The sequence below is a fragment of the Canis aureus genome, chromosome 21 (assembly GCF_053574225.1).
Source record: "Canis aureus isolate CA01 chromosome 21, VMU_Caureus_v.1.0, whole genome shotgun sequence".
NCBI classification, from domain to species: domain Eukaryota; kingdom Metazoa; phylum Chordata; class Mammalia; order Carnivora; family Canidae; genus Canis; species Canis aureus.
Genome location: NC_135631.1, coordinates 40,901,406 through 40,925,624, shown reverse-complemented (window position 1 = coordinate 40,925,624; position 24,219 = coordinate 40,901,406). Strand labels below are relative to the sequence as shown.

Sequence of the window (24,219 nt, the reverse complement as noted above, 5' to 3'; positions counted from 1 at the left end):
TAATCCAAATTAAAAATGGGTGGAGGACAGACATTTTTCCAAAGACATACAGATGGCCAACAGACACGTGGAAAGATGCTCTACATCACTAATCATGAGGGAAATGCAAATCAAAACAACAATGAGGGGATGCCTGGGTGGCTCAGTGGTTGAGCATCTGCATTTGGCTCATGGTATGATCCCCAAGTCTCAGGATCGAGTCCCACACAGGCTCCTTGCATGGAGCCTACTTCTCTTTGTGTGTCTTTGCTTCTCTCTGTCTCTCATGAACAAATAAAATCTTTAAAAAACAACAACGAGGTATCACCTTACACCTGTCAGAATGGCTAGAATAAAAAAAAAACAAGAAATAACAAGCATTAGCAAGGATGTAGAGAAAAAGGAACACTCATGCACTGTTGGTGGGCATGTAAACTGGGGCAGCCACTATGGATAATAGTATGGTGGATCCTCAAAAAATTAAAAACAGAATTACCATATGATCCAGTGATCCCACAACTAGATACCCAAAGAAAATGAAAACACTAGTTCAAAAAGATGTATCCACTCCTATGTTTACTGCAGCATTATTTAAAATAGCCAACACATGGAGCCAACCCAAGTGTCTGTCAGCAGATGAATGAAGAAGCTGTATATACACATACACACATAGAAATGTTAGTCATAAAAAAGAATGATGCCATTTGTAACACTGATGGACACAGAGGGTATGAAAAAGTGAAATAAGTCAGAGAAAGACAAATACCATATGATTTCACTTGTGAAATTTAAGAAACAAATGCACAAATGAAAAAAAACAAACTCAAATACAAAGAACAAACTTGTGGTTGCTAGCAGGGAGGTGGATGGGTGAAATAGATAAAGGAGATACACTTATTTTAGGGTGGGCGGGAGTTTGGGGTAACTGGGTGAGAGGCACTGAGAAGGGTACTTGATGGGATGAGCACTAGGTGTTATACTATATGTTGTTAGCAAATCAAATTTCAATAAAAGCAAATGGAAAAAAACCCCAAATACACTTATTGTGATGAGCACTGAGTAATGTATAAAACTGCTGCATCATTATATTGTACACTTGAGATGAATACTGGATTTTTTTTTTTTTACAATTTTTTTTTTAAATTATGATAGTGGCACAGAGAGAGAGAGAGAGAGGCAGAGACACAAGCAGAGGGAGAAGCAGGCTCCATGCACCGGGAGCCCGACGTGGGACTCGATCCCGGGTCTCCAGGACCGCGCCCTGGGCCAAAGGCAGGCGCTAAACCGCTGCGCCACCCAGGGATCCCTGAATACTGGATTTTTAAAAGACTATTTATTTATTTGAGGGAGAGAGTGCACACATGTGTTCTCTCTCAAAGAAAAGAACTGCTAAAATTCAGAGCAGAGAGGGTTAAAGGTATGCAGAAGAGGCCAGAGATGAAAGCAGATAAAGTCAGCCAAGTACCAGTTCAAAAAATACCCTGGGTATCTAGCTAAGGAACAGAACATGACCTTTATTCTGAAAAACTGTACAGAGCCATTAATGGTTTCTCCAGCAAGAAGATAGCTATGTGATCGGAGTAGCAGCATTTCAAGATAAAGCTGAGGACTTCAAAAGTAAGGTTGAGTAATCTGAACTATAAATAATTCTCTCAGATTCAGTAGGTTCAGAAAGAGTCCTGATTCTGATCAGAGCATGTAAAAAGTGCTACCTCTCTAAGACTCCTTCCTCAACTCCACTTATAAATTACCTTGCTTTCTTTGCTTCCCTGAAAAACACACTTAGTATCCTGTATAGTTTAAAAGTATTCTTCATGAGCAAATGGTGCCCATGGTCCAAATAAGTAACTTTTTTTATTTAAGAAAGGGATAATAAAATGTGCAACTTGCTCTTTACAACTAATAATTTCTGCAATTGAGTTCCTTCAATTCTCAAGTATGGGACCAACCCACCTCAGTGATTTACCTACATTAATTTTCTACTACGTACAGAACACTGAGCACATTAACCACTGTTAGATTCATGTGGTATTTACTTTTTTTTTTAAGATTTAATTTATTCATGAGAGACAGAGAGACAGACAGACAGACAGAGAGAGGCACAGACACAGACAGAGGGAGAAGCAGGCTCCATTCCATGCAGGGAGCCTGACATGGGACTCGATCCTGAGTCTCCAGGAACTCACCCTGGGCCGAAGGCAGCCCTAAACCCCTGAGCCACCTGGGCTGCCCCAATATTTAGTTACTTTCAATGATGATGTGGGAATAAAAGACTTTCAAATATTTTATGACTAAAAGACAATTCTTAATAATCTCTTAATCTGTCAATTACACTAACAATAGGAAGTTCCAATTAACTCTCCAGCAGCCTTACGTTTTTAAAACCTTACCAAAAAAATAAAATAAAATAAAAAATAAAACCTTATCAAACTTGGTGTCATTTACCAAATATGCTTTAAATTCTCTTTTCTTCCACTTAATTTCTAATTATTACATGACGTGCCAAACTTCTTTGCGTCTACCTTTCCCCTTAACAGAATGTTCTGCATTCTGAGAGAACCCTTTAATTTGATATTTATTTTAAAGGTTTATTTGAGAGAGAGAGCACACTCGCACACGTGAACTCATAAGTTGGGGGTGGGGGACAAAGGAGAGGGGAGAGAGAAAGAGAGGCAGACTCCCTGCTGAGCAGGGAGCCTGACTGGACTGGAGCCTGACTGGACTGGACTCCCAGGACCTCAGGACCATGACTGGAGCCAAAGGCAGACACTATATTACTGAGCCACCCTGGCACCCCAGCTGTTTTATTTATAAGAGAATCTTTTATTTGGCTGTTTAGCCACACAAAGATTAAATCAGTTTCAAGTGCCCATTTTTTATCTATAGCACATTACTAACAAGCTTCCAAACAGGAATCTTTAAACAGAGAGTTAAGAAAATAAAATTATATTTTAAACTCCTACTTCTAACTAGTCTGGGAAATTCCATCACTTAATCCTTCATCAGTTAAAGAAAACGTGATTTAAAATGTCCTAGTCAAAATACTATCACTTACCAAAAAAACCCCATCACTTATTAAAATTCTAATACTGGAAAATTTTATATCCCTCCTACTTCTACATTCTGTCCTAAGGTATTCTTTTTTTTTCTGTCCTAATGTATTCTATCACAGTCAGTACAATCACTCAGGTAATGTATATAGTAAATTTTAGTCTCTCTCTAGTTGCTATTTTAATGTTGCTAGGTTCCTAAAGCCTTTTATTATTTCCCAGCTTCCTGAAATAGGTACTAACCAAAACAGCTACTTTAAAGAACCACAGCATTCAACTTACTGAAATCACACCAATTGTATAAGATTTTTTATACAGAAGACACAATTTCTTCAATTCTAAACCTCCTTACATTTTCCTACAATGGAGAGGCTATAAATTTTTTTTAAGTTTTAGTTCTGTCTCTCCTAAACAACTGAAATAAAATTAGCTAAGATATGAACATTCAACAATCATTATTCCTATATAATAAGCTTCAGGGATCCCAAGAGACCACTATGATTCATGACTCAATACTTACTACATACCAGGCCCTGTGGTATGTGCTGCACATCCAGTGATATAATAAAACACATCTTTGTATACAATGAAGCTTGTATTTTAGTAAACAGGAAAAAATAAGAAAAGAAAACAAGACTGCTTCAGAGAAGTTTTTCAGAGGAAAGGCTTCATGGAAAAGTTATATTTGAGCTCAGCTAAGACTATGCTAAGGGCAAAAAAAGAATGTTCCAGGCAAGATGGAACAGGAAGTACAAAGGTCCCAAGCAGAAACAAGTTCAAAATGTTCAAAAGAACAAGGAAAATAATATCAATACGGGAATAACAGTAGGCTAAAAGGAGAATATTGAATAGAGGTTAGAAAAGTGGGGCCCACAGTGCCAAAAGAAGTTAGATTTTAAGTCAACAAAAAAATCACTGGAAGGTTTTCAAGTGGGAAAAATTTAAGATTTGATTTATGCTTCAGAAGAATCATATTGCCTTCTATAGACAGAATGAATTGCAGAAAGCAAAAGAGAAACATGGAGATTACTGTAGTGTCTAAGCAAGAGATGAAAATGGCTTAAAATAGGACAACAGGAGAAATAGAAGCATAATGATCCTAAGTGCATTTTGTAGGAAGACACAGGATTAACCAATCAATCAGACATGGTAAGGGAAAAGGAATAACCCAGAAGAACTCACCTTAGGGTTTTGGCTTAAGCAACTGGGTAGATGGAGTTATTTAAAGAAAAAGATGAGCGTAGAGCAGAAGGGAAACAGATTTGAGGGAAGAAAATCAAGCAATAAATGAGAAAGAGTGGTCAGTTAAGTGTGGTATCCAGAAAGCCAAGAGAGTTAAATCTTTCTAGTAGGAGGAACTGGTTATTTATATCAAATGCTGATAAAGCTATATAAATTATAGAAGACTACCAATTAGTTTGACAACATGGGTATTTATCGTGGTGATGTGTGGCCTGATGCTGAATGTAAACTCTTTCAAGGAGTTTGCTATAAAGAGGAACAGAAAAATGGAATAAGAAAAAAGGGGGGTCACCCCCTGTCCCCACACCAGCCTGTTTTCATAATAAACTTTATTGTGACAGGCAAAAAAAAGAAAAAGAAAAAAGGGTAGCAATTTTAAGATAGTTATAGAAGATGGTAATGATCTTATTAGAAAAAAATTGAAGATGCAGGAAATATTGGATAGCTGTAGGTGAGAGTGAAGTATAAACATCCTCAAAAAGATAAGGAGGGGGGCGCCTGGGTGGCTCAGCCAGTTAAGCGTCTGCTACAGCTCAGGTCATGATCCTGGGGTCCTGGGATGGAGCCCTGCATATTAGGCTCCCTGCTCAGTGAGGAGCATGCATCTCCCTCTCCCTCTGCTGCTTATCCTTCTTGTGCTCTGTCTCCCTGTCAAATAAATAAGTCAAATCTTTAAAAAAAAAAAAAAAAAAAAAAAAGATGAGGGATGAGATCCAGGCAGATCTCTCCAGAAAAAAAGTGGAAGTGGAAGAAAAAGACTACCAACAATGACATTTTTCTATTTTACAAGAAAAGTTAATTTGAATATAAATAGATTTTAGATGTGAAGTTGTGTCCCTAGCACCTAAAACAGTGGCTGGTATATTATAAGCCCTTAATAGGGTTGGGTGGCTCAGTCAGTTAAGCGTCTGCCTTTAGATCAGGTCATGATCTCAGGGTCTTGGGATGGAGTTCCACACTGAGCTCCACATCCAGCTTCCTGCTCAGCAGAAGTCTGCTTCTCCCCTTCCCTCTGCTCCCGCACCCTGCTCCCCACCCCCCCACCCCCCGTCATGCTCTCTCTCAAATAAACGACTGAATAAATAAGCTGTGACCCTCAGAAACTGGGGACTTTTATGATTTCCTTTTTCCTCAACAAAAATTTAATTTCTTCTCTGTATTATCCTTTAAAATATAGTTTGATTTTTTAAAATTATTTTTTTTAATATTTTATTCATGAAAGGCAGAGAGAGAGAGAGAGAGAGAGAGAGAGAGACGGAGGGGCAGACATAGGCAGAGGGAGAAGCAGGCTCCCTGCAACAAGCCTGATATGGGACTCGATCCCAGGACTCTGAGATCATGACATGAGCCAAAGGTAGACACTTTATCAACTGAGCCACCCAGGCACCTCTACAGTTTGATTTTTTTTTTTTTTTACAGTTTGATTTTAATGAGTTCTTCGTATAAGTGTTTTAGTTAAAACCTCTAATTTTCCTTTTAATGCTAAAATATTCACTAATGCACACTTGGGTATCAATAATGGCACATGGATAGAGTGAATCCCTAATTGCTATAGCAATAGGTATAAAAAATCTGAGTTCTCAATATGCTCCTTCAGATTTGTGATCAAATCTTGTCAATTTTCTTTTATCCTTATTATAATCTATTATTTTTTAAAGACAGCATATGAAAATTATACACATTACAATAGCATATCAAGAAACTTTTTAAAATGGAGAGCAGGGGGACACCTGCATGGCTCAGTAGTAGCCCCTTTGGCTAGGGGCATGATCCCAGGGTTCCGGGATCAAGTCCCACATCGGGCTCCCTGCATGGGGCCTGCTTCTCCCTCTACCTCTGTCTCTTATAAATAAATAAATAAATAAATAAATAAATAAATAAATAAATAAATAAAATCTTTAAAAAATAAAATAAAATAATTAAAACAAATTAAGTGGTGTGTATGTATGTATATATATATATATATTTATATATATACATACATACACACAATGGAATATTACTCAGCCATTAGAAACGATGAATACCCGCAATTTGCTTCGACGTGGATGGAACTGGAGGGTATTAGGCTGAGTGGGAGGACAATCGTTATATGGTTTCACTCATACGGGGAATATAATAAATAGTGAAAAAGGGATTATAAGGGAAAGGAGAGAAGAGGAATGGGAAATATCAGAGAGGGTGACAGCACATGAGAGACTCCTAACTCTGGGAAATGAACAAGGGGTGATGGAAGGGGAGATGGGTGGAGGGATGGGGTGACTGGGTGACAGGCACTGAGGGGGGCACTTGATGGGATGAGCACTGGGTGTTATACTCTATGTTGGCAAATCGAAGTCTGATTAAAGAAATATACGTAAAAAAATAAAATAAAATAAAATAAAAAATAAAATGGAGAGCAGGTTTGGCATGACAACTGTCCTCAGTTTATTTCATGTGGAATTTTACATTTCATTTAACTCATCCATTAATAAAATCAAGTGGCCATGCAACCCTGGGTTGAAACCTAATTCTACTTTTTATTGATTATGTGGCCTTAAGGGAAGTTTAATTTCCTTTGCAAAACAGAAATAATACTTGCCTTTTTGCTGGAATGATTAGGAGATATTATAATACACTATATTACAATATACTATATTACAGACAGTTATGCGGAGGTATTGAGCTTTGTATTCAGTATCACAAGTGAAAAAAAATTAAAAGAAAAAATTGTTTATGATTAAGTATGAAACAAATGAGAAACTCAACATCATTTTAAGAACAGTTCTAAACAATGCTAGCACAGTACTATAAAATAGGCTTTTAAATATTAAAACAAAACCACATTTAAGTGAAAGCACTTCCAAATTAGGATAAGGAAATCAAACACTTTAAGAGCAACAGAAACTATTAGTTTATTGGTAATGTATTATGTGTAAAGAAATCATAAGCGAAAAAGTTAAGCATCAGTGAAAATAAACAAGTAAAATGCTACTGAAAACATTGCAGTATACACAAAACATTTTAGCATCTTCAGTTATACAAATTCAGACTAAAAGCACCCCAATACTTCAACAAGTAATGAACTCTGTCAGCAGGTGGCTCTAGTGACACTGAAATAACCTAATATCAAATACTAGAGCAAAATACAGGTAAAAATGTACTGAATCTCAGAAATTTTAAGTCAAATGAGTCACAATATCCCAATCCAACCTTTCTTTTTCAAATTAAGATAACCAAAGTCTATAATGATTAGGTGTTACATTTAAGGGCTCGCTAGTATGTTAGTGGCAGAACAAAACTGAAAACAGTTCTCTCTTTTTAGTATTACCAGGCAACAAATGAACATTTATCATGTTGCCAGGTATCATATGAGGAGCCCTCCTCCAAAATAATTCACCTCTAACTTACATCACTTTTAGTAATTTGTCCACTGCAACCAAAAGTACTCATAATTCTATAAAAGCTCATTTTAGTGATTTCTAACAGTATCAATGTAGTAATAGTAATTATTAAAAGGAATATGCAATATTAGCAATCTTATTCCCAGTCTCTAATAGAGAAAAGTAGTTTGGCTTTTCTTTTTCAAAAAGGCTAGGAAAGATTAAATTTAACATTCCCCATTTATACATCTTCCCACTTTCCAGCTCCAAAAGGGTTTCCAAACTTTTTGTTTATTTGTTTATTTAACCAATTTAGGAATTCAAATTGTAGGAATGTCAGAGGTAGAAGAGGTAAAAAGAAATAGAAGAGGTAAGTTCTATTAGGATAAAAAAACATACAATTCTAATAAAGAGCTATTCTGGCTCAACCTTCCTGTCTAATGATAATGGAGTCTAGGTTTTCTTTTACATCCCTTATCCTGAAGCAAAGATCTGAGAAAACCTTTGTTATATGCAGTCATTTATTGTATTGAATTTACTACTGATAGAACTGAAGCTACTATATACGTGAACCACGTCAAAAGAATTATGCTATATAAATCATTCTTTGTAACATTAGTAAAGGAGTTATATATAGTACAGAAAAGGCCTAAAATGAACACATTATTAAGTTCGGCCTCTGCCACTTTTCTGCTCTGTGACTTCAGTTTCCTTGCCTATAAATTAAGAATAGTAATATCTACCTCATAACTGTATCTTTCTCTTTCTTATTCAGAAAGATTCTTAGATTTCACTTTTGCAACTTTCATAACTACTTTATAGCTTAGGCTTCACTGTATTCTTCTTCTCTGAGGCCCCATCACTTTGTTATGTAGTCTAGAGCTTCTTTATTGAATACAGTTGCCACTGGACATATACTGAGTGCTTCAAATGTGACTAGTTTGAATTAAGAGATTCTAAAAATATAAAATACATATCAGATTTCAAATATTTTTAGTGTGAAGACATAAAATACCACATTCATATTTTTATATTAATTACATATTAAAATGATAATACTCTGGATATACTCAGTTAAATAAAATACATAACTAAATTAATTTCACCTTTTTTCAAACCTTTTTAATATGGACACTAGAAAATTTACAAGTACACATGACTGTGTACTTTTTCTTACTGGACAGCTCTGATCTAGAGTTCTGACTTCCTGATTATACCCCTTAAGAGTAGGGGTAAAATTTATACTATACCTTTGTAACCTGAGCCTCTAGTAAAACACTCTCCACACAGTTGATGCTTTTAAGTGATACAAAATGTGCTCTCTTTTGGATTACTAGTTTTATCCTATGAAATTATGTTGAAAGCAAAAAATCTACTTCTAGTATTAGCCTATATTTATAGACATGTAGTTAATAAAAAAATTTTACGGATGCAATTTCCAGGTAAGAAAAGCAGTCTCCTGATTATTCCAGTTATGGTCAGTTTGCAAATCAAGTTTTTAAAAACTGTATTTACACTTAGCTCATTTTCCCCTTTAAATAAATTATTACCATTCCTTTTTTTTATTGTACTCAGGATCACATCAGGCACTAGTGAGAAAATTAGTCTTATGTTAACCTGCACATTATGATGGGTAGTTTTCAAATCTAAGGACAAACATAATGCAGGTAAAAACTTACTGCAAAGATCTAAGTAGTCAACAATTTTTAAGGTGTCTTAAGACTCTTCCCTGTAGCATTTGGCTTCAACTCCAATTCTATTCACCAAGTAGATATTGGTTTTTATCAATGCTATGTATAGTAAAAAGTGATTTTTAAATATAATATCTTCAGTTAAATTTGTGGAATGTTTATAACTCCTTTAAAAAAATACTTAAGCTAATGAAACAATTTTATTCTTATTAAAAAAGAAACACTTGAACAATAGTCTATCAATCTTCACTAGTCAGTTATTCATATTTTAAAATTATTCTTTTCAGTTCAAACATTTAGGTAGAGAGCCAACTCCTGAAGGGAATAGAAAGAAGTAAAATACAAGATCCCTAACCTTGAAGGAAAGGCAAAGCCTAAGGTTTTCAAAACTTAGTGATGAGAAGAACACAAATATGTAATAAAGAAGCTGGACTTGGTGAGAATAATGAGTTTTATTTTAGAGACACAATAATTCAACAGCAAATGTTACCAAGTATGGAAATAATGGACTAGAGTTTAGCAAACCCATTCTTCACAGATCCTGAACTAGACATTCAACTTCAGTTTCCTGTTTATAAAATGCTACAGATAGACTAGATGAACAAGTAATCCAATAAATTCTCTTTTATAGCCTCAGAAATTAGTATAAATTTGGTCCAGTACACTAACACACTCAATAAACAATTACTGAGTATCTCCTAAATTTTAAAATAGTTTAATTAGTGATAGATTGTATTTTAGCTGTACAATCTTTCTTTACAAAACTAACATATAATTAACATTATATAGCCACATGAATACAATAAAATGTAATTCTCTTAAAAACATTTCAGTTTGAAATAATTATGTAGCTTCACAGGAAATAAAGAAATAGGGAGGGAAGTCCCATACATCCTTCTCCCAGCATCCTACATTTTATACAACTTTTGATTATGTATTTGAAATAAAAAGCACTGTAATAGTCACATCAAAATTTCCTATAAAAACAACTCTAAAAACTTTGTTTCTGTGGGAAGCAAAAAAAAATGTTATTTAAGGATCTTTTTAACCTTCCAGAATTTAGATTAAAAAAGGGAATTCAAAAGTTCGAAAATTAAACCACAAAAATTCTGATGGTTGTCCTATAATAAATATTGGCACGAGCTACACTTTCTGTCCACTGAGTGGGGGAAGCTATGCCCACGCGACATATACCTGTATGTGGAATAGAAAAAAAAAAATTTCCTAAAACAGAAAGAGTCATTCTTTAATTACCCATGAACCGATCATTTTCCCATAATAAAAATGGCCATATTTGTACCCAAAAAAGATTTGAATCCATAATATAAATCATACTTATAAAATAAGTACTCTAACAAAATGTAATTAAAAAAAAAAAAGCTAGCTATCCCTGACATTGTCCTCTTTCACCATATTATTCATTCTCTTTTAACTGTATAATAATGTCTTCCATTCTGTGAATTGTTTTTGAGTACAAATACTAGACATGCCAACAAAGCACAGATGTATCTCAAACCACATACTAGACAAACTCCTATTCAGTATATAAATTTCAGAAATTGCATCTTGGGGCAGCCCGGGTGGCTCAGCAGTTTAGTGCCGCCTTCAGCCCAGGGCGTGACCCTGGTGATCCTGCAGACCTTGGATGGAGTCCTATGTCAGACTCCCTGCATGGAGCTTGCTTCTCCCTCTGCCTGTGTCTCTGCCTCTCTCTCTCTCTGTGTCTTTCATGAATAAATAAATAAAATATTTTAAAAAGAAAGAAAGAAAGAAATTGCATCTTGTACTAATTGCTTAAAACACTAATTCTGGGGGCAGCCTGGGTGGCTAAGCGGTTTAATGCCACCTTCAGCCCAGGGCGTGATTCTAGAGAGCCGGGATCGAGTCCCACATCGGGCTCCCTGCATGGAGCTTGCTTCTCCCTCTGCCTGTGTCTCTGCTTTTCTCTCTCTCTCTGTCTCTCATGAATAAATAGAATCTTAAAAAAAAAAAAAAAAAAAAAAAAAACCACTAATTTTTTTTTTAAAAAGAACTGCAGAAGGTGATTATATTTAGGAAGCAAAGAATCTTTACCAATACATGCCTATAACTATTATGAGACATGGATTTGTATCTCCCAGATGCTTTACACTAAGAAAAACCAGTACTTGAGACTCATAACACTTTGTCTCCCAAGCACTACTTCCAAGATCTTTCCTCCTGATGGTATCCCTACTATTTGGGCAGAATAAGTGGCAAGCACCTGTTAATATAGAGTGCCTTGTTAGGAATCTATCATTCTACAAAAAAAAAAAAAAAAAAATACAGCATGCAAAAAGCAATGGCTTTTAAAAACTGTATTACAAAAAAAATTAAAATAAAAAATAAAAACTGTATTACAATAATCATAGTTAAATAAACTATAATATATTACTGAATAATTAAAGAGCATCTCTAGGTTTTTCCCAATGGTACACACAGAAGGGGTGAAACACTTCTAACCAGTTAAAATGCCAGCAAAAGAAGAATAAATAGCATTTTTATCCTCTCCATATTTCAGTTTAAGGCCTTAAAATAAATAAATTTCCTTTTTCAAACGTATATTCTAAAAAGATCAGCTTTCTGGTCAATTAAAGTCCCATTAGACACAATATATCTATTTATTGAATCAGAAAACAAACATATACATCTTTCCATCCTACAGCTTACAACACTCCTGCTGGAATCCCTTGCAATTCCCAAGAACAATCAATCAATCAATCTTCATAGCCAATAACCTAATGTTAAGGTGGTTGGTCATTCAAAAACAAAATATAGTGAAATCTATCTGTATAACTGCCTAAACCAAATAATCTAGGGGCAAAGTAAGAACCTTTCATTGAATCCATCAGAAATGGCTCTCATAAAAGCACAAGTTATCCAAAATAATCAGCCAGCAGAAAATAGTATCTTTCTCTTATTTAAAATGGCTTGAATTTTTTCAACTCAACTTAAAAAAACAAATTCCATGTTTACACATGATCTTAGCCAAAAGGCCGAGAAGCGATCAAATTCCATGTTTAAATAGATCTTACAATATTTGTAAATATTCAAATGTAAAACAAATTACTTTTCTAATATAAACATGACAAATTTTACAATTCAAAAAAAAACCCAGTAATCTGTTATCTTGATTTTTTTTTTTTTTTTTTTGTAGGCTCACACCCAGCATCGAGGAGCCCAACACAGGGCCCAAACCTACACTCCCAAAATCGAGACCCGAACTGAGATCAAGAGTTGGGTGTCAAACCAACTGAGCCACCCAGGCACCCCCATGATTCTTAAGGTTGACAATTAGCAGATGGTAAAGACAAAAGAGTTAGAAAAAGATATGGCATTTTGGCTCAAGAGGTGTTTTAAAAAATAACTCAGTTAAGCGAAGTTTTTGCCTTTAACCTTCTGATACTTTGTTTCAACAAGAATCTAAAATGAGAAAAACTATAACATAACCAAGAACCAAGCAGTTCTTGGTTGTGTTACAATAACTGTATAAAATATTTTGCCTTTCCTAACCAAAATACTTTTAATTTAAATACTTACTCTGAGCCTGCAGCCATTTCCAAGTATGATGTTTCTGCTGTATCAACCCCCAAAGGGATCACTATGCTCATGACGTTCGCCTCTGGTAAATTCGATTACTATGGAGTCCTATGCATTGGTATCCAAAACACTGGGGCATGCCAGCCACAGTGCTCATTGCAAACATCTAAGTGCATCCACAAACCCTGTTTAAAAGAAAAGGGAAAAGTTAAAAATTATCTTCATATTCCTAACACAGTCACACTATAACAACAGTAAGTGACATATATGAATGAAGCATTCTTCATTAAAGTATCAATATAAAATGAAATTTGCTCAGGGAATCTCTATTTCATTTAATTTTTTCTTGAATTAAGTTATGGGATTCTGATGAAAAGTTTCTGAATCAAAATCTCCCTTTGGGAATGAATTTAAAATACCAAAAGAAAGATTAACTAAGGTATATTACTTAGTGAAGAACCAATGAATATTACTCATTTTGAAAGATTAAATGGAATTTCGTACAGCACTAGTATCCAAAATAAATCTTCTAGAAAGTGATCAAAACTAACAAATACTGAGTACTTACTATGGACTGAGCATTATATTAGCTTTTATATGGATGCTCTATTATCCTTACAACTCTGATAGGAATCTTTTATCATTGAGGATCAAAAAAGCAAGAAAAGGGGATCCCTAGGTGGCGCAGCGGTTTGGCGCCTGCCTTCGGCCTAGGGCGCGATCCTGGAGACCCGGGATCGAATCCCACATCGGGCTCCCAGTGCATGGAGCCTGCTTCTCCCTCTGCCTGTGTCTCTGCCTCTCTCTCTCTCTCTCTGTGACTATCATAAATAAATAAAAATTTAAAAAAAAAAAAAAAGCAAGAAAGGTTACAGAATTAACCACGGTAGCTCAGTTCAAAAATTAAAACCACGATTTGAACCAATTCTACTCTACTGATTATACACACACACACACACACACACACACACACACCATATATATGGAAGGCTATTTTATTTATAATAAAATCTGTTTTAAAGTGGTTGTCATTTTCCATACTATATAAAAATACATGTCTACTGAGGGAGTTCTCAATTTCTTCAGTTTGTATTAACTAATTAGCTAAACTAATACACTTGAACTGTTTTTTAAACAAATTTACCAAGTAACAAAATATATTCAAGCTTCAATATCAATGCTTCTAATTCACTGTATAACACTTGCACATGATACTCTTTGTGAACTATCTACTCAAAATCTTTTCAAAAAAAAAAAAAATCTTTTCAGTAATAATATGGTATAACTTAGGAACAAAACAGGGAGATAATCCTATAAACAAGAAAAGAGCAACAGTCAAAATTGTTACCGCCATGTTATACCTGAAATACTGAAGAGCAGGGTTTCTTCAAATAGCCATTCTTGTATTTATCTTTAATTTTTACAAATAGCCTTGAGAATACCTAACTCAGGTTAATTCCTATTTCACATATTGCAGATTGTGAGCTCATACCTGATCAGAGCACATACTAAAATAGAGAAATAAAGTGGTAAAAGTGGTTTGAATTCTTCAAGAAAACTAGCCTCTACTTTTAAATCATGTATAACTGGTGGAGACCTACTAAATTATACGATATTATAATAAAAATGTATGGCAACAGGCTTTTGCACCTAAAAATTAAAAACATAAGCGTTGGCACCTTTTTCTATTCTTCGCCAGATGTGTGAACTAGGCAAGTTATTTAACCTAAGCCTCAGGTTCCTTATTTAAAAAGTGGGAATTTATCAAGTTTTCTGTGAAGAAAATGAAATAATAAATGTAAAGCATTTTTGTACACAGCATCGCACATATTTAGCAATCAGTATATAGCAGTCACATAAGAAAAGCCCTCTTCATTTAAAATTAATCTTCTGGGCAGCCCGGGTGGCTCAGCGGTTTAGCGCCGCCTTCAGCCCGGGGTGTGATCCTGGAGACCCGGGATATAGTCCCATGTTGGGCTCCCTGCATGGAGCTTACGTCTCCCTCTGCCTGTGTCTCTGCCTTTCCCTCTGTTTCTCTCATGAATAAATAAATAAGTAATCTTTAAAAATAAAATAAAATTAATCTTCTATAATAGTTTTGGAAAATAATTACAGTTATGTTTTTACAGTTCCATCAAATTAAAATCATCTAAAAATAATTAAAGCAGAGTGAGCAAAAGGAAAAGCTACCCTACCTTCTTTTCCTGCACCCCTGATATTAGAATTACTTCATAAAAGTCATCTTTATTAACCCACATAAAGCTATAAAATTGCTAATTGACAAGATGCAAGCAATACAAAACTAAGTTTGTTCTTTTCAAGTGTACATTATTGTGTATTTCTTTAAAATGCTGAAGACATGGACCTAACAACAGATAACAGTTACAACTTAAAAAAAAAATTATCTTCTTTGTTGGGAGAATCTAATTGGTAGAAGTTTTCTTCAGCTCAGTTTGCCTTTACATTAGACTCATAAGTTGTCTTCTATCTTAGGTGTATGTTGTTAAACATTTAGTAGTGCATATTTTTTCTTTGTTTTGTTTTAACCAGAGGCAGGAACTAGAAAGCAGAAATTAAATCATTATGTATTCTTTTAGGTAACTGAGTATTTCCAACCTAAAAGAGTCTGCTTGAGTATGTATTTAACAGTGTGCTGCCTTTTTATATAAATATACAATCCTCAATAAACACCACATTTAAACTTTTAAAATAGCAGTGAAGAGCTTGCCATCAGCCTATTTCAGACAATGTCAGGTGTCTGTGTGATTACTGCCTGTCTCTCAAACCCTGCACGGTGCCTGCAGCATAACAGGCACTCTATAAGGGATTAGTGAATGAATTTGAGCATCTAAGATGAAACTGCGGCCCTAGCCTCATTAGCCAAATGAGTTGTCAACCTTTACAATTAAGTGCTGTAACAGCAACTACATGACACCTTCTCCACAAATGCATCGCTCTAAAAACCACAGAAGCTCATCCCCAGGATAGATACACATCATCGCATATGATACAGAACCACAGACTGAATCTGATTCAACATGGAAGAAGATCTCAGTAATTTATTACAAAAGGTCAGAAGAGGGATGCCTGGGTGGCTCAGCAGTTGGGTGCCTGCCTTCGGCTCAGGTCGTGAACCCAGGATCCAGGATTGAGTCTCACATCAGGCTCCCTGTGAGGAGGCTGCTTCTCCCTCTGCCTTTGTCTCTGCCTCTCTCTCTCTCAGTCTGTGTCTCTCATGAATAAATAAATCTTTTTTTTTTTTTTAAAAGGTCAGAAGGCAAGAGGTCCTATCTATTCAGACTATAAAATGGCAAATATTTCACCTTATTCATTAAAACCAAAAACTCTATACCCAGAAAACTCATACTGTTCAAAAATGTAGTTAATACTTACTAAAACCATAAATTCATTAAGGTCAAATCATTGTGCCTTAAAAAAAAACAGGGGGGGGGGGGAAGCCAACGTAGTAATAAGCAGAAAAGGTATGAGCTTGTAATACAGGCAGAATTAGAGGAAAAATAATTCAACACAATCCAAACCATTACCACAAAGCTTTCACATCTTATATGTGATTCAAGAAACTGGTTATCCAACTGGCAGGTAAATATATACAAAATACATTGAGAATAAATGGCAGCCATTAAAGAAATAATATAAAAGGAAATACCATGAGATGTCTGGTAAATCTGAGGTCCAAGAAAGAATAAATGTCTTCACAAAACCTGCTATCCAGAATAGACCTAGAAACCAAGTGAACATAGGAGTATTGAGCTGTTTTTAAATGTCATAAAATTATAGGTTGCTCTATCTAACACAGCACCTAAAACTAAAGGGACTCACATAAAGAGTGCAGCTAATTCTTAAAAAAAAAAAAAAAAAAAAAAAAAAAAAAAAAATTATTCACCTCTTTATACAAATGAATGTAATCACAGTAAAGACAACAATTAAAGCTAAATACCAAATCAAACAGAAAAGAAACTGGGAAAATACAGTATTAAAAACAGATTTAGCAAAGCAAAGGCAAAAATACCAAAACAAAAACAAAACCCTAAAGTAGGAAAAAAAGTAAGATAAAAGCTAGGAAAAAGGGCAGCCCAGTTGGCTCAGCGGTTTAGCGCCGCCTTCAGTCCAGGACTTGATCCTGGAGACCCAGGATCGAATCCCACGTTGGGCTCCTTGCATGGAGCCTGCTTCTCCCTCTGCCTCTCTCTCTCTCTCTGTCTCTCGTGAATAAATAAATAAAATATTTAAAAGAAAGTTTTCTTTAAAAAAAAAAAAAAAGGCTAGGAAAAGCAGGATGCCTGGGTGGCTTAGTGGTTGAGCGTCTGCCTTTGGCTCAGGCTGTGATCCCAGAGTTCCAAAATCAAATCCGCATCGTGCTCCCTTTGGGGAGCCTGCTTCTCCCTCTGCCGATGTCTCTGCCTCTCTCTCTGTGTCTCCCATGAATAAATACATAAAATCTTAAAATAAAAATAAAAAGCTAGGAAAAGCAATTACCAGTCTATCAGAAAAACTGGAAGGCTGAGGCTGCTTTTAAGACCTTGTCCAGAAAACAAAAACTACTCCTGAAAAGATAAATATTGTACACCCAAAAAGCAGAAGGAAGTACAAGGAAATTTTTTTCTAAAATTACAAAAAAAAAGTTCTCAATCTAATATAATCTCTTTGAAGAGTCATTTATTATCTTTCTGCCCTTTATAAGTACCTTATACAGAGCTCTTAATACTAAAATTAAATCAATGTTTATGTTTTGGATATGTATCACTGATAAGCTGGTGAATTTTTGGCTAAACTACTAATGGAAATGAAATAAAGAAACTTGAAAGAAATTGTGAGGGATCACATACCTAAGATTTCCTTATAAATTAGAAATTAAAATGCCCTAACTATGAATTTAAGATTTCTTTACTCTGTAGCAGTTGAGTAAGATACAATTAAAAAAAAAAATACAGGCTGATCAAGATCTATTACCAAGTTATTACCTATGAAACTTTGGACAAGACATTTCACTACTCTGGGCTTCCACAATAAATGGAGGTAGGTTAGCTTGACGATCTTAACAGTTTAAACCTTATAATCAAAAGTATATTAACAGATTATTCTTGAAAAAACAGAATAAATATCAAATTGCAAAAAGCAACATAAAATAACTTTGACAACAGAATGAATTATTTCTTCAACTAGGTTAATATTAGTATCAGACAGTGCTCTATAAGCACTTACCTGATACTCAAATCTCCCCAAACAGAGTAGCAGTAACAAATACTGAGCGCTTAAAATACTTAATCCTCACAATGAATTTATGGTTTAAGTACATTTATTATCCCCATTTTACAGACAATGTAGAGATTAAATTTGTTTCAACTAATAGCTAATAACTAGCAGAATCAAGACTGGAACCCTAGCAGTCTGATTCCAGAACCTACATATTAGTTTGCCTGAAATTAAATTTGCTACATTATTGGTAAAATAAATGACCTAGAATTTACAGAAAGGAGGAAAAAAGTTAACAATTGCCTCTCTCAAAAAGAAGAGAGATTAAACAAACACCTAAGTGTTTCACTCCAGGACATTTGGACTGTATTTATTCTAGCACACTGAAAGAACAATAATGAAACCCACCATGCTCCTCCCTCAAACCTGATCTACTTAGTGAATTTACATCCATTCCACAACAATGTATTAAAACACCACACAAGTGGAGACCCACAGGCTCAAAGTCTAAACTTTGGACTTAAAATATTTTGGGGATGTGCAAAGCACATAATCAGAAGATATTCAAATTCTCTTACTATTTTCTGGAACAAACATATGCTTCACTAGTATACTGAAGTGAAAGGAACCATATTCCAAATTTGAGATTACTAGTCTGCAGAAGTGTAACTCAATTTCTCATACAAAACTACTTAAGCAAAGACCACCTATCTAACCAGTTAAATTTTAACTTGAGTCTCCCTTTAATAACTACTCTGTTCCTAGAAACAAAGAATTTTACCAACCTACAATATTTTTATAGCAAATAAAATCTCTATTTAGGAAAATCATTGTTTATAGTCAGGGTTAATGTTGGTGGACCTACTTGAAAAATGAAAACGTTCAGGATATCTGGGTGGCTCAGTAGTTGAGAATCTGCCTTTGGCTCAGGTTGTGATCCTGTGGTCCTGGAATCGAGTCCCACATCAGGCTCCGGCATAGCCTACTTCTCCCTCTGCCTATGTCTCTGTCTCTCACTCATAAGTAAATAAATAATAAAAATATTTTAAAAGAATAAAATTCAATACTCAAAAAGTGTATTTTCCAGTTCTTAACAGTTTCAGTTTCACTGTTTCATAGTACAATTCCAATCATTACTACTAAACTCAATATCAAAGTAGCAATGCCTCAGCTTTCACAGCCTGCCACTTAATAATGGTTACTTTAAGCCCTAGCTCCTTATCTGTCAAGAGGAATAATCACAGAACATATTTCCGAATTGTTTCAAAAACTGTGTGTAGCACTCAGTGTTAGCTATGCTGATCAGATAAAATTTCTGGGAATTAAATATTTAGTAAAAGTCCTTAAAAGATGAGCACTAGAGAGATGCCTGGGTAGCTCAGCGGTTGTCGTCTGCCTTTGGTTCAGGACGTGACCCCAGAGTCCAGGGATGGGATCGAGTCCAGCATCGGGCTCTCTACATGGAGCCTGCTTCTCCTCTCAATTCCTATGTCTCTGCCTGTCTGTATCTCTCATGAATAAATAAATAAAATCTTAAAAAAAAAAATGAGTACTAGAGGGCACCTGGATGGCTCAGCAGTTAAGAGTCTGCCTTTGGCTCAGGTCAAGATTCTGGGGTCCCGGAATTGAGCCCCACACTGGGCTCCCACAGGGAGCCTACTTCTCCCTCTGCCTATGTCTCTGCCTCTCTCTGTCTCTCTCATGAGTAAATATATAAAATCTAAAAAAATAAAAATAAAAAAATAAAAAAAGATTAGTACTAGAGAATAATTCTCAATTACTACACTTGTAAAAGTCATGTAAACTATTAAGAATTTCTGACCAGGGCGCCTGGCTGGCTCAGTCAGAAGAATGTGTGACACTCGATCTCAGGATCGTGGATTTGAGCCCCATGCTGGGTATAGAGATTACTAACAAAATAAATAAACTTTTTAAAAAAAGGTATTAAAGTATCAAGAAGAATAACTTTTAAAGATAAAGAAACCAGGATCCCTGGGTGGCTCAGCGGTTTAGTGCCTGCCTTCAGCCCAAAGCATGATCCTGGAGTCCCAGGATCGAGTCCCACATTGGGCTCCCTGCATGGAGCCTGCTTCTCCCTCTGCCTGTGTCTCTGCCTCTCTCTCTCTCTCTCATGAATAAATAAATAAAATATTTAAAAAAAATAAAGATAAAGAAACCTTTGAAGACAAAGAGTGAGCCATAATGTAAACTATAAGCACTTTGGTTGATAATGATGTTTCAATGCTGGTTCATCGAATGTAACATATGTACCATAATAATGAGGAACACTGATGATGAAGAAGGCTGTGCTTGTGTGGGGAGGAGGCAGGTGGGAAATCTACACTTTCCTCTAAGTTCTGAAGTGAACCTAAACTTGTTCTAAAAGATGAAATCCATTAATTAAAAAAAAATACATGTATACATGTATAAACACTATATAGTAAACTATTTGTCTGGCATTATATAATGAGGTACCATTTTTTCTACCAGGGTTTTGGGAAAACTTCTAAACACCAGTTCAGCAACCAGCTAAAGTACTCGTACATTCCTCCTTTCCCATCCCAAAGCACCTAAAAGTTAAAATAATTTCAATACCATCAGGTTTTTTTTTAAAGATTTTATTTATTTGAGAGAGAGCGAAAGAGCATGCACACAAGCAGGGGAGAGGCAGAAGCAGACTCCCCACTGAGCAGGGAGTCCGATGGAGGATGGATCCCACGACCATGAATGACCTGAGCCAAAGGCAGATGCTTAACCAACTGAGCCACTCAGGTGCCCCAATATTATCAGTTTTTTAATGCACCATGCTATTACTTTTTAATAGTATTTGTTATCCCCCCAAAGTGTTTGAGATCACTAAACAACAGTGTAAAATCTAGTAAAACGTGGCTTTTTAAAATAGCAATTGAGGGGCAGCCTGGGTGGCTCAGCGGTTTAGCGCCACCTTTGGCCCAGGGCCTGATCCTAGAGACACGAGATCGAGTCCCGCATCGGGCTCCCTGCATGGAGCCTGCTTCTCCCTCTGCCTGTGTCTCTGCCTCTCTCTCTCTCTCTCTCTCTGTCTCTCATGAATAAATAAAAATAAAATCTTAAAAAAAAATAAAATAGCAATTCAGTGATCAACAGAGTTGATAGGTTAGTCTCTGGGTACAGATGTACAATTTGTTTCCTATACATACAAAACTGGTCTTAGGATGAGTTTAGTCTTTACTCATACCTGAGAATAACAAAAGCTATTTCCTTCTAAAGCAGTTACCTATTGCCACTTTCTACTTGCCATGACTACGTATCTTAGAATTTACTGCTCAATATACAAGTGCAGAAGAAAAAGATTCTTCAAACTTAATACCACATACTTCATTGGTTCTACAACTCTCTTCTGTTTAAAAAAAAAAAAACATGTTATCTATATTAGTAATTAAACTGTGCTCCCTACATCAGTAATTTTTAAACTGTGCTCCCAGTAGTCCTCATGGAGTTGGGGACCAAGATATTAGGAGAAAACAGGATCAGGGACATTAACAAAAGAAAATCAGAGACACCATGTTCTGCAGATTTAAAAGGAAAAGTCTGAAACTGCATGTCATATGTGGTAGCTTCCAAATGGGAAAATGACATTAAATGGAACACTGCTTAGCAAAATAAAGGAACTACTGATACATGCAACAACTTGGATAAATATCAAGGAAATTATGTTGAGTGAAAATAGAAGAGCCAATCCCCAAAAGATCATATACCATATAATTCCATTTACATAAGAGTCTTGAATGACGTATTATAGAAACAGAGAACAGATTAGTGTGGTTCTAAGAGAGCAACACTAGGGATTCTTGTGGAGATGGAACTGTTCTGTATCTTAACTGTGTTAGTGGATACAGGAATCTACCTAAGTGATAAAAATGCAGAGAACTAAACTTGGAGAAATCTGAAAAAAGAGGGCAGATTTTAGTATCAATATTCTGGTTGTGACATTGTACTACAGTTTTGCAAAACGTTACCATTGAGGGAAACTGGGAAAGGAAAAACATTTTCTCTGTATTATTTCTTACAAATGCATGTAAATCTACATTAAAATTTAATTTTAAAAGATGACATTAAAATTGAGGCCTTAAAATAAATAAAATAAAATAAAATTGAGGCCTTCAAACCTTTGAGTAGGATACAAAACTTCTAATGAATGAACTCTAACACTGAAATCTAAGCCTGTATTTTGATTCCAGGATGAAAAATAGCCTGAATCCCCTATGCTTTTCCCAAAGATAGCTAATGTCACCTTGAAGTACTATGTTAAGGAGGCCACAGCCAAATACAATGGGAGAAGGCCTCAAGCAATCAGTAATGTCTGCTAACAGGTACGGTAGGCATTCGTACCTCCTATTTGCTATGTCTGTGGTTAAAGAGGATGGCAGGGGAATGTTCCTGCCTGTACATCATCCCACCTACCAGTTAGGTTCCATGAAAAGCCTAAAGCTTCCTGGAGAATAGTTCCAAAATCACTTGCTAGAGGAAAATACTTACTGACTCAACATGTGACATTAAAAACTTATTTCACTGGTAAACTCTACCCGACCAAAGCAGAAAAGAAAAAAATAAGCTTCCAAAAAGTAGTGTTAGAGTCTACTATAATTAAAAATCAAACAAAAACAACAAAAAACCTGCATTCTTCTTTTAGTCAATCTATTAGACTGGTTCATTCTGGCTTTTTCAGCCTTTAAATAAGTATTCCACCAAGTAAGGGCATAATTTTTGACAGAAACAATTAAAATTGGTAATAATTTTATCCTCTCATTCTTCATTCTAGTCTCACATAAAATAATATCCTGGGATCCCTGGGTGGTGCAGCGGTTTAGCGCCTGCCTTTGGCCCAGGGCGCGATCCTGGAGACCCGGGATCGAATCCCACGTCAGGCTCCCGGTGCATGGAGCCTGCTTCTCCCTCTGCTTATGTCTCTGCGCCCCCCTCTCTGTGTGACTATCATAAATAAATTTAAAAAAATAAAATAATAAAATAAAATAAAATAAAATAAAATAAAATATAAAATAAAATAAAATAAAATAAAATAAAATAATATCCTCTCCAGGATTAACTAAGTATTCCTTCAACCACTATTTTCATTTCTTTCAGATTGGAGATCTTGTGTCTTATTTCCCTATCTAAAAACAATGTGTATCAAATCTAATTAACAGGATTTAAATAAATCTTTCAGATTCTACTGTCTATATTTTATTATCTCAGACCTGGGCTGAGTAATTTTCTAAGTGGTCTCTTTCCCTATTCTAACTTGACCTTTAAACCAGTGATCCTCAAACATAAATCCACAAACTGCTACTTTTCATATACCTGGGGCTGAGAGTTGAAAATGATGGATTGCTAGGCTTCAATCCCAGAGATTCTGATTTAGTAGGTCTAGGATGTGCCCTGGATGTCGTATTTCTTTAAAAAGCATTTTCTCGGGATCCCTGGGTGGCGCAGCGGTTTGGCGCCTGCCTTTGGCCCAGGGCGCGATCCTGGAGACCTGGGATCGAATCCCACGTCGGGCTCCTGGTGCATGGAGCCTGCTTCTCCCTCTGCCTGTGTCTCTGCCTCTCTCTCTCTCTCTATGTGACTATCATAAATAAATAAAATTTTAAAAAAAAATCTTTATAAAAAGCATTTTCTCTAGCCTTTATTTTATAACAGTTGCTTAGACAGTGAACAGGTATACTTCAAAGTCCACTAGTATCCTAATTTTGCCCTCTTCAAAAAAGCACAGTAGCTTAGAGCAATTACAGTTACGTTCCTAATCTTGACATTAACAAGTTACCCTGTTCCATGCTAAATCCTCTGATTATGCCAGTCTTTTTGCTATTGTTGGCATATCTCTGCTCATTCTCCTTCAAATTTTCTTTTTTAAGATTTTATTTATTTATTTTGGGGAGAAAGAGAGAGAGAGAGAACACACATAGGGGAAAGCAGCAGAGGGAGAGGAAGAGCAGGCTCTCCGCTGAGCAAGAAGCCTGATACGGGGCTCCATCCCAGGACCCTGGGATCATGAGCTTAGGGAAAGGCAGACAACCAACTGAGCCACTCAGGTGCCCCTCCTTCAAATTTTCTAAAGTAATATTCCTTTACATATATCCATCC

At 35.7% G+C, this 24,219-nt stretch overlaps 1 protein-coding gene across 4 annotated transcripts in view; it reads right to left on the bottom strand.

Moving 5' to 3' along the window:
- KMT2E (lysine methyltransferase 2E (inactive)) overlaps positions 1–24,219 on the bottom strand; it is a 93,217-nt gene that overhangs the window by 52,327 nt on the left and 16,671 nt on the right. For 2 of the 4 annotated variants that reach the window (XM_077863966.1, XM_077863969.1), the window contains exons 2-3: positions 16,550–16,622; positions 12,883–13,067 (exon numbers count right to left, since the gene is read on the bottom strand). In XM_077863966.1, the coding sequence (XP_077720092.1) occupies positions 12,883–12,953 (71 nt within the window). In that variant the 5' untranslated portion in view covers positions 12,954–13,067; positions 16,550–16,622. Of the gene's footprint in view, positions 1–12,882; positions 13,068–16,549; positions 16,623–18,961; positions 19,113–24,219 lie in introns of all 4 variants that reach the window. The other 2 variants (XM_077863967.1, XM_077863968.1) reach the window with 2 other exon arrangements.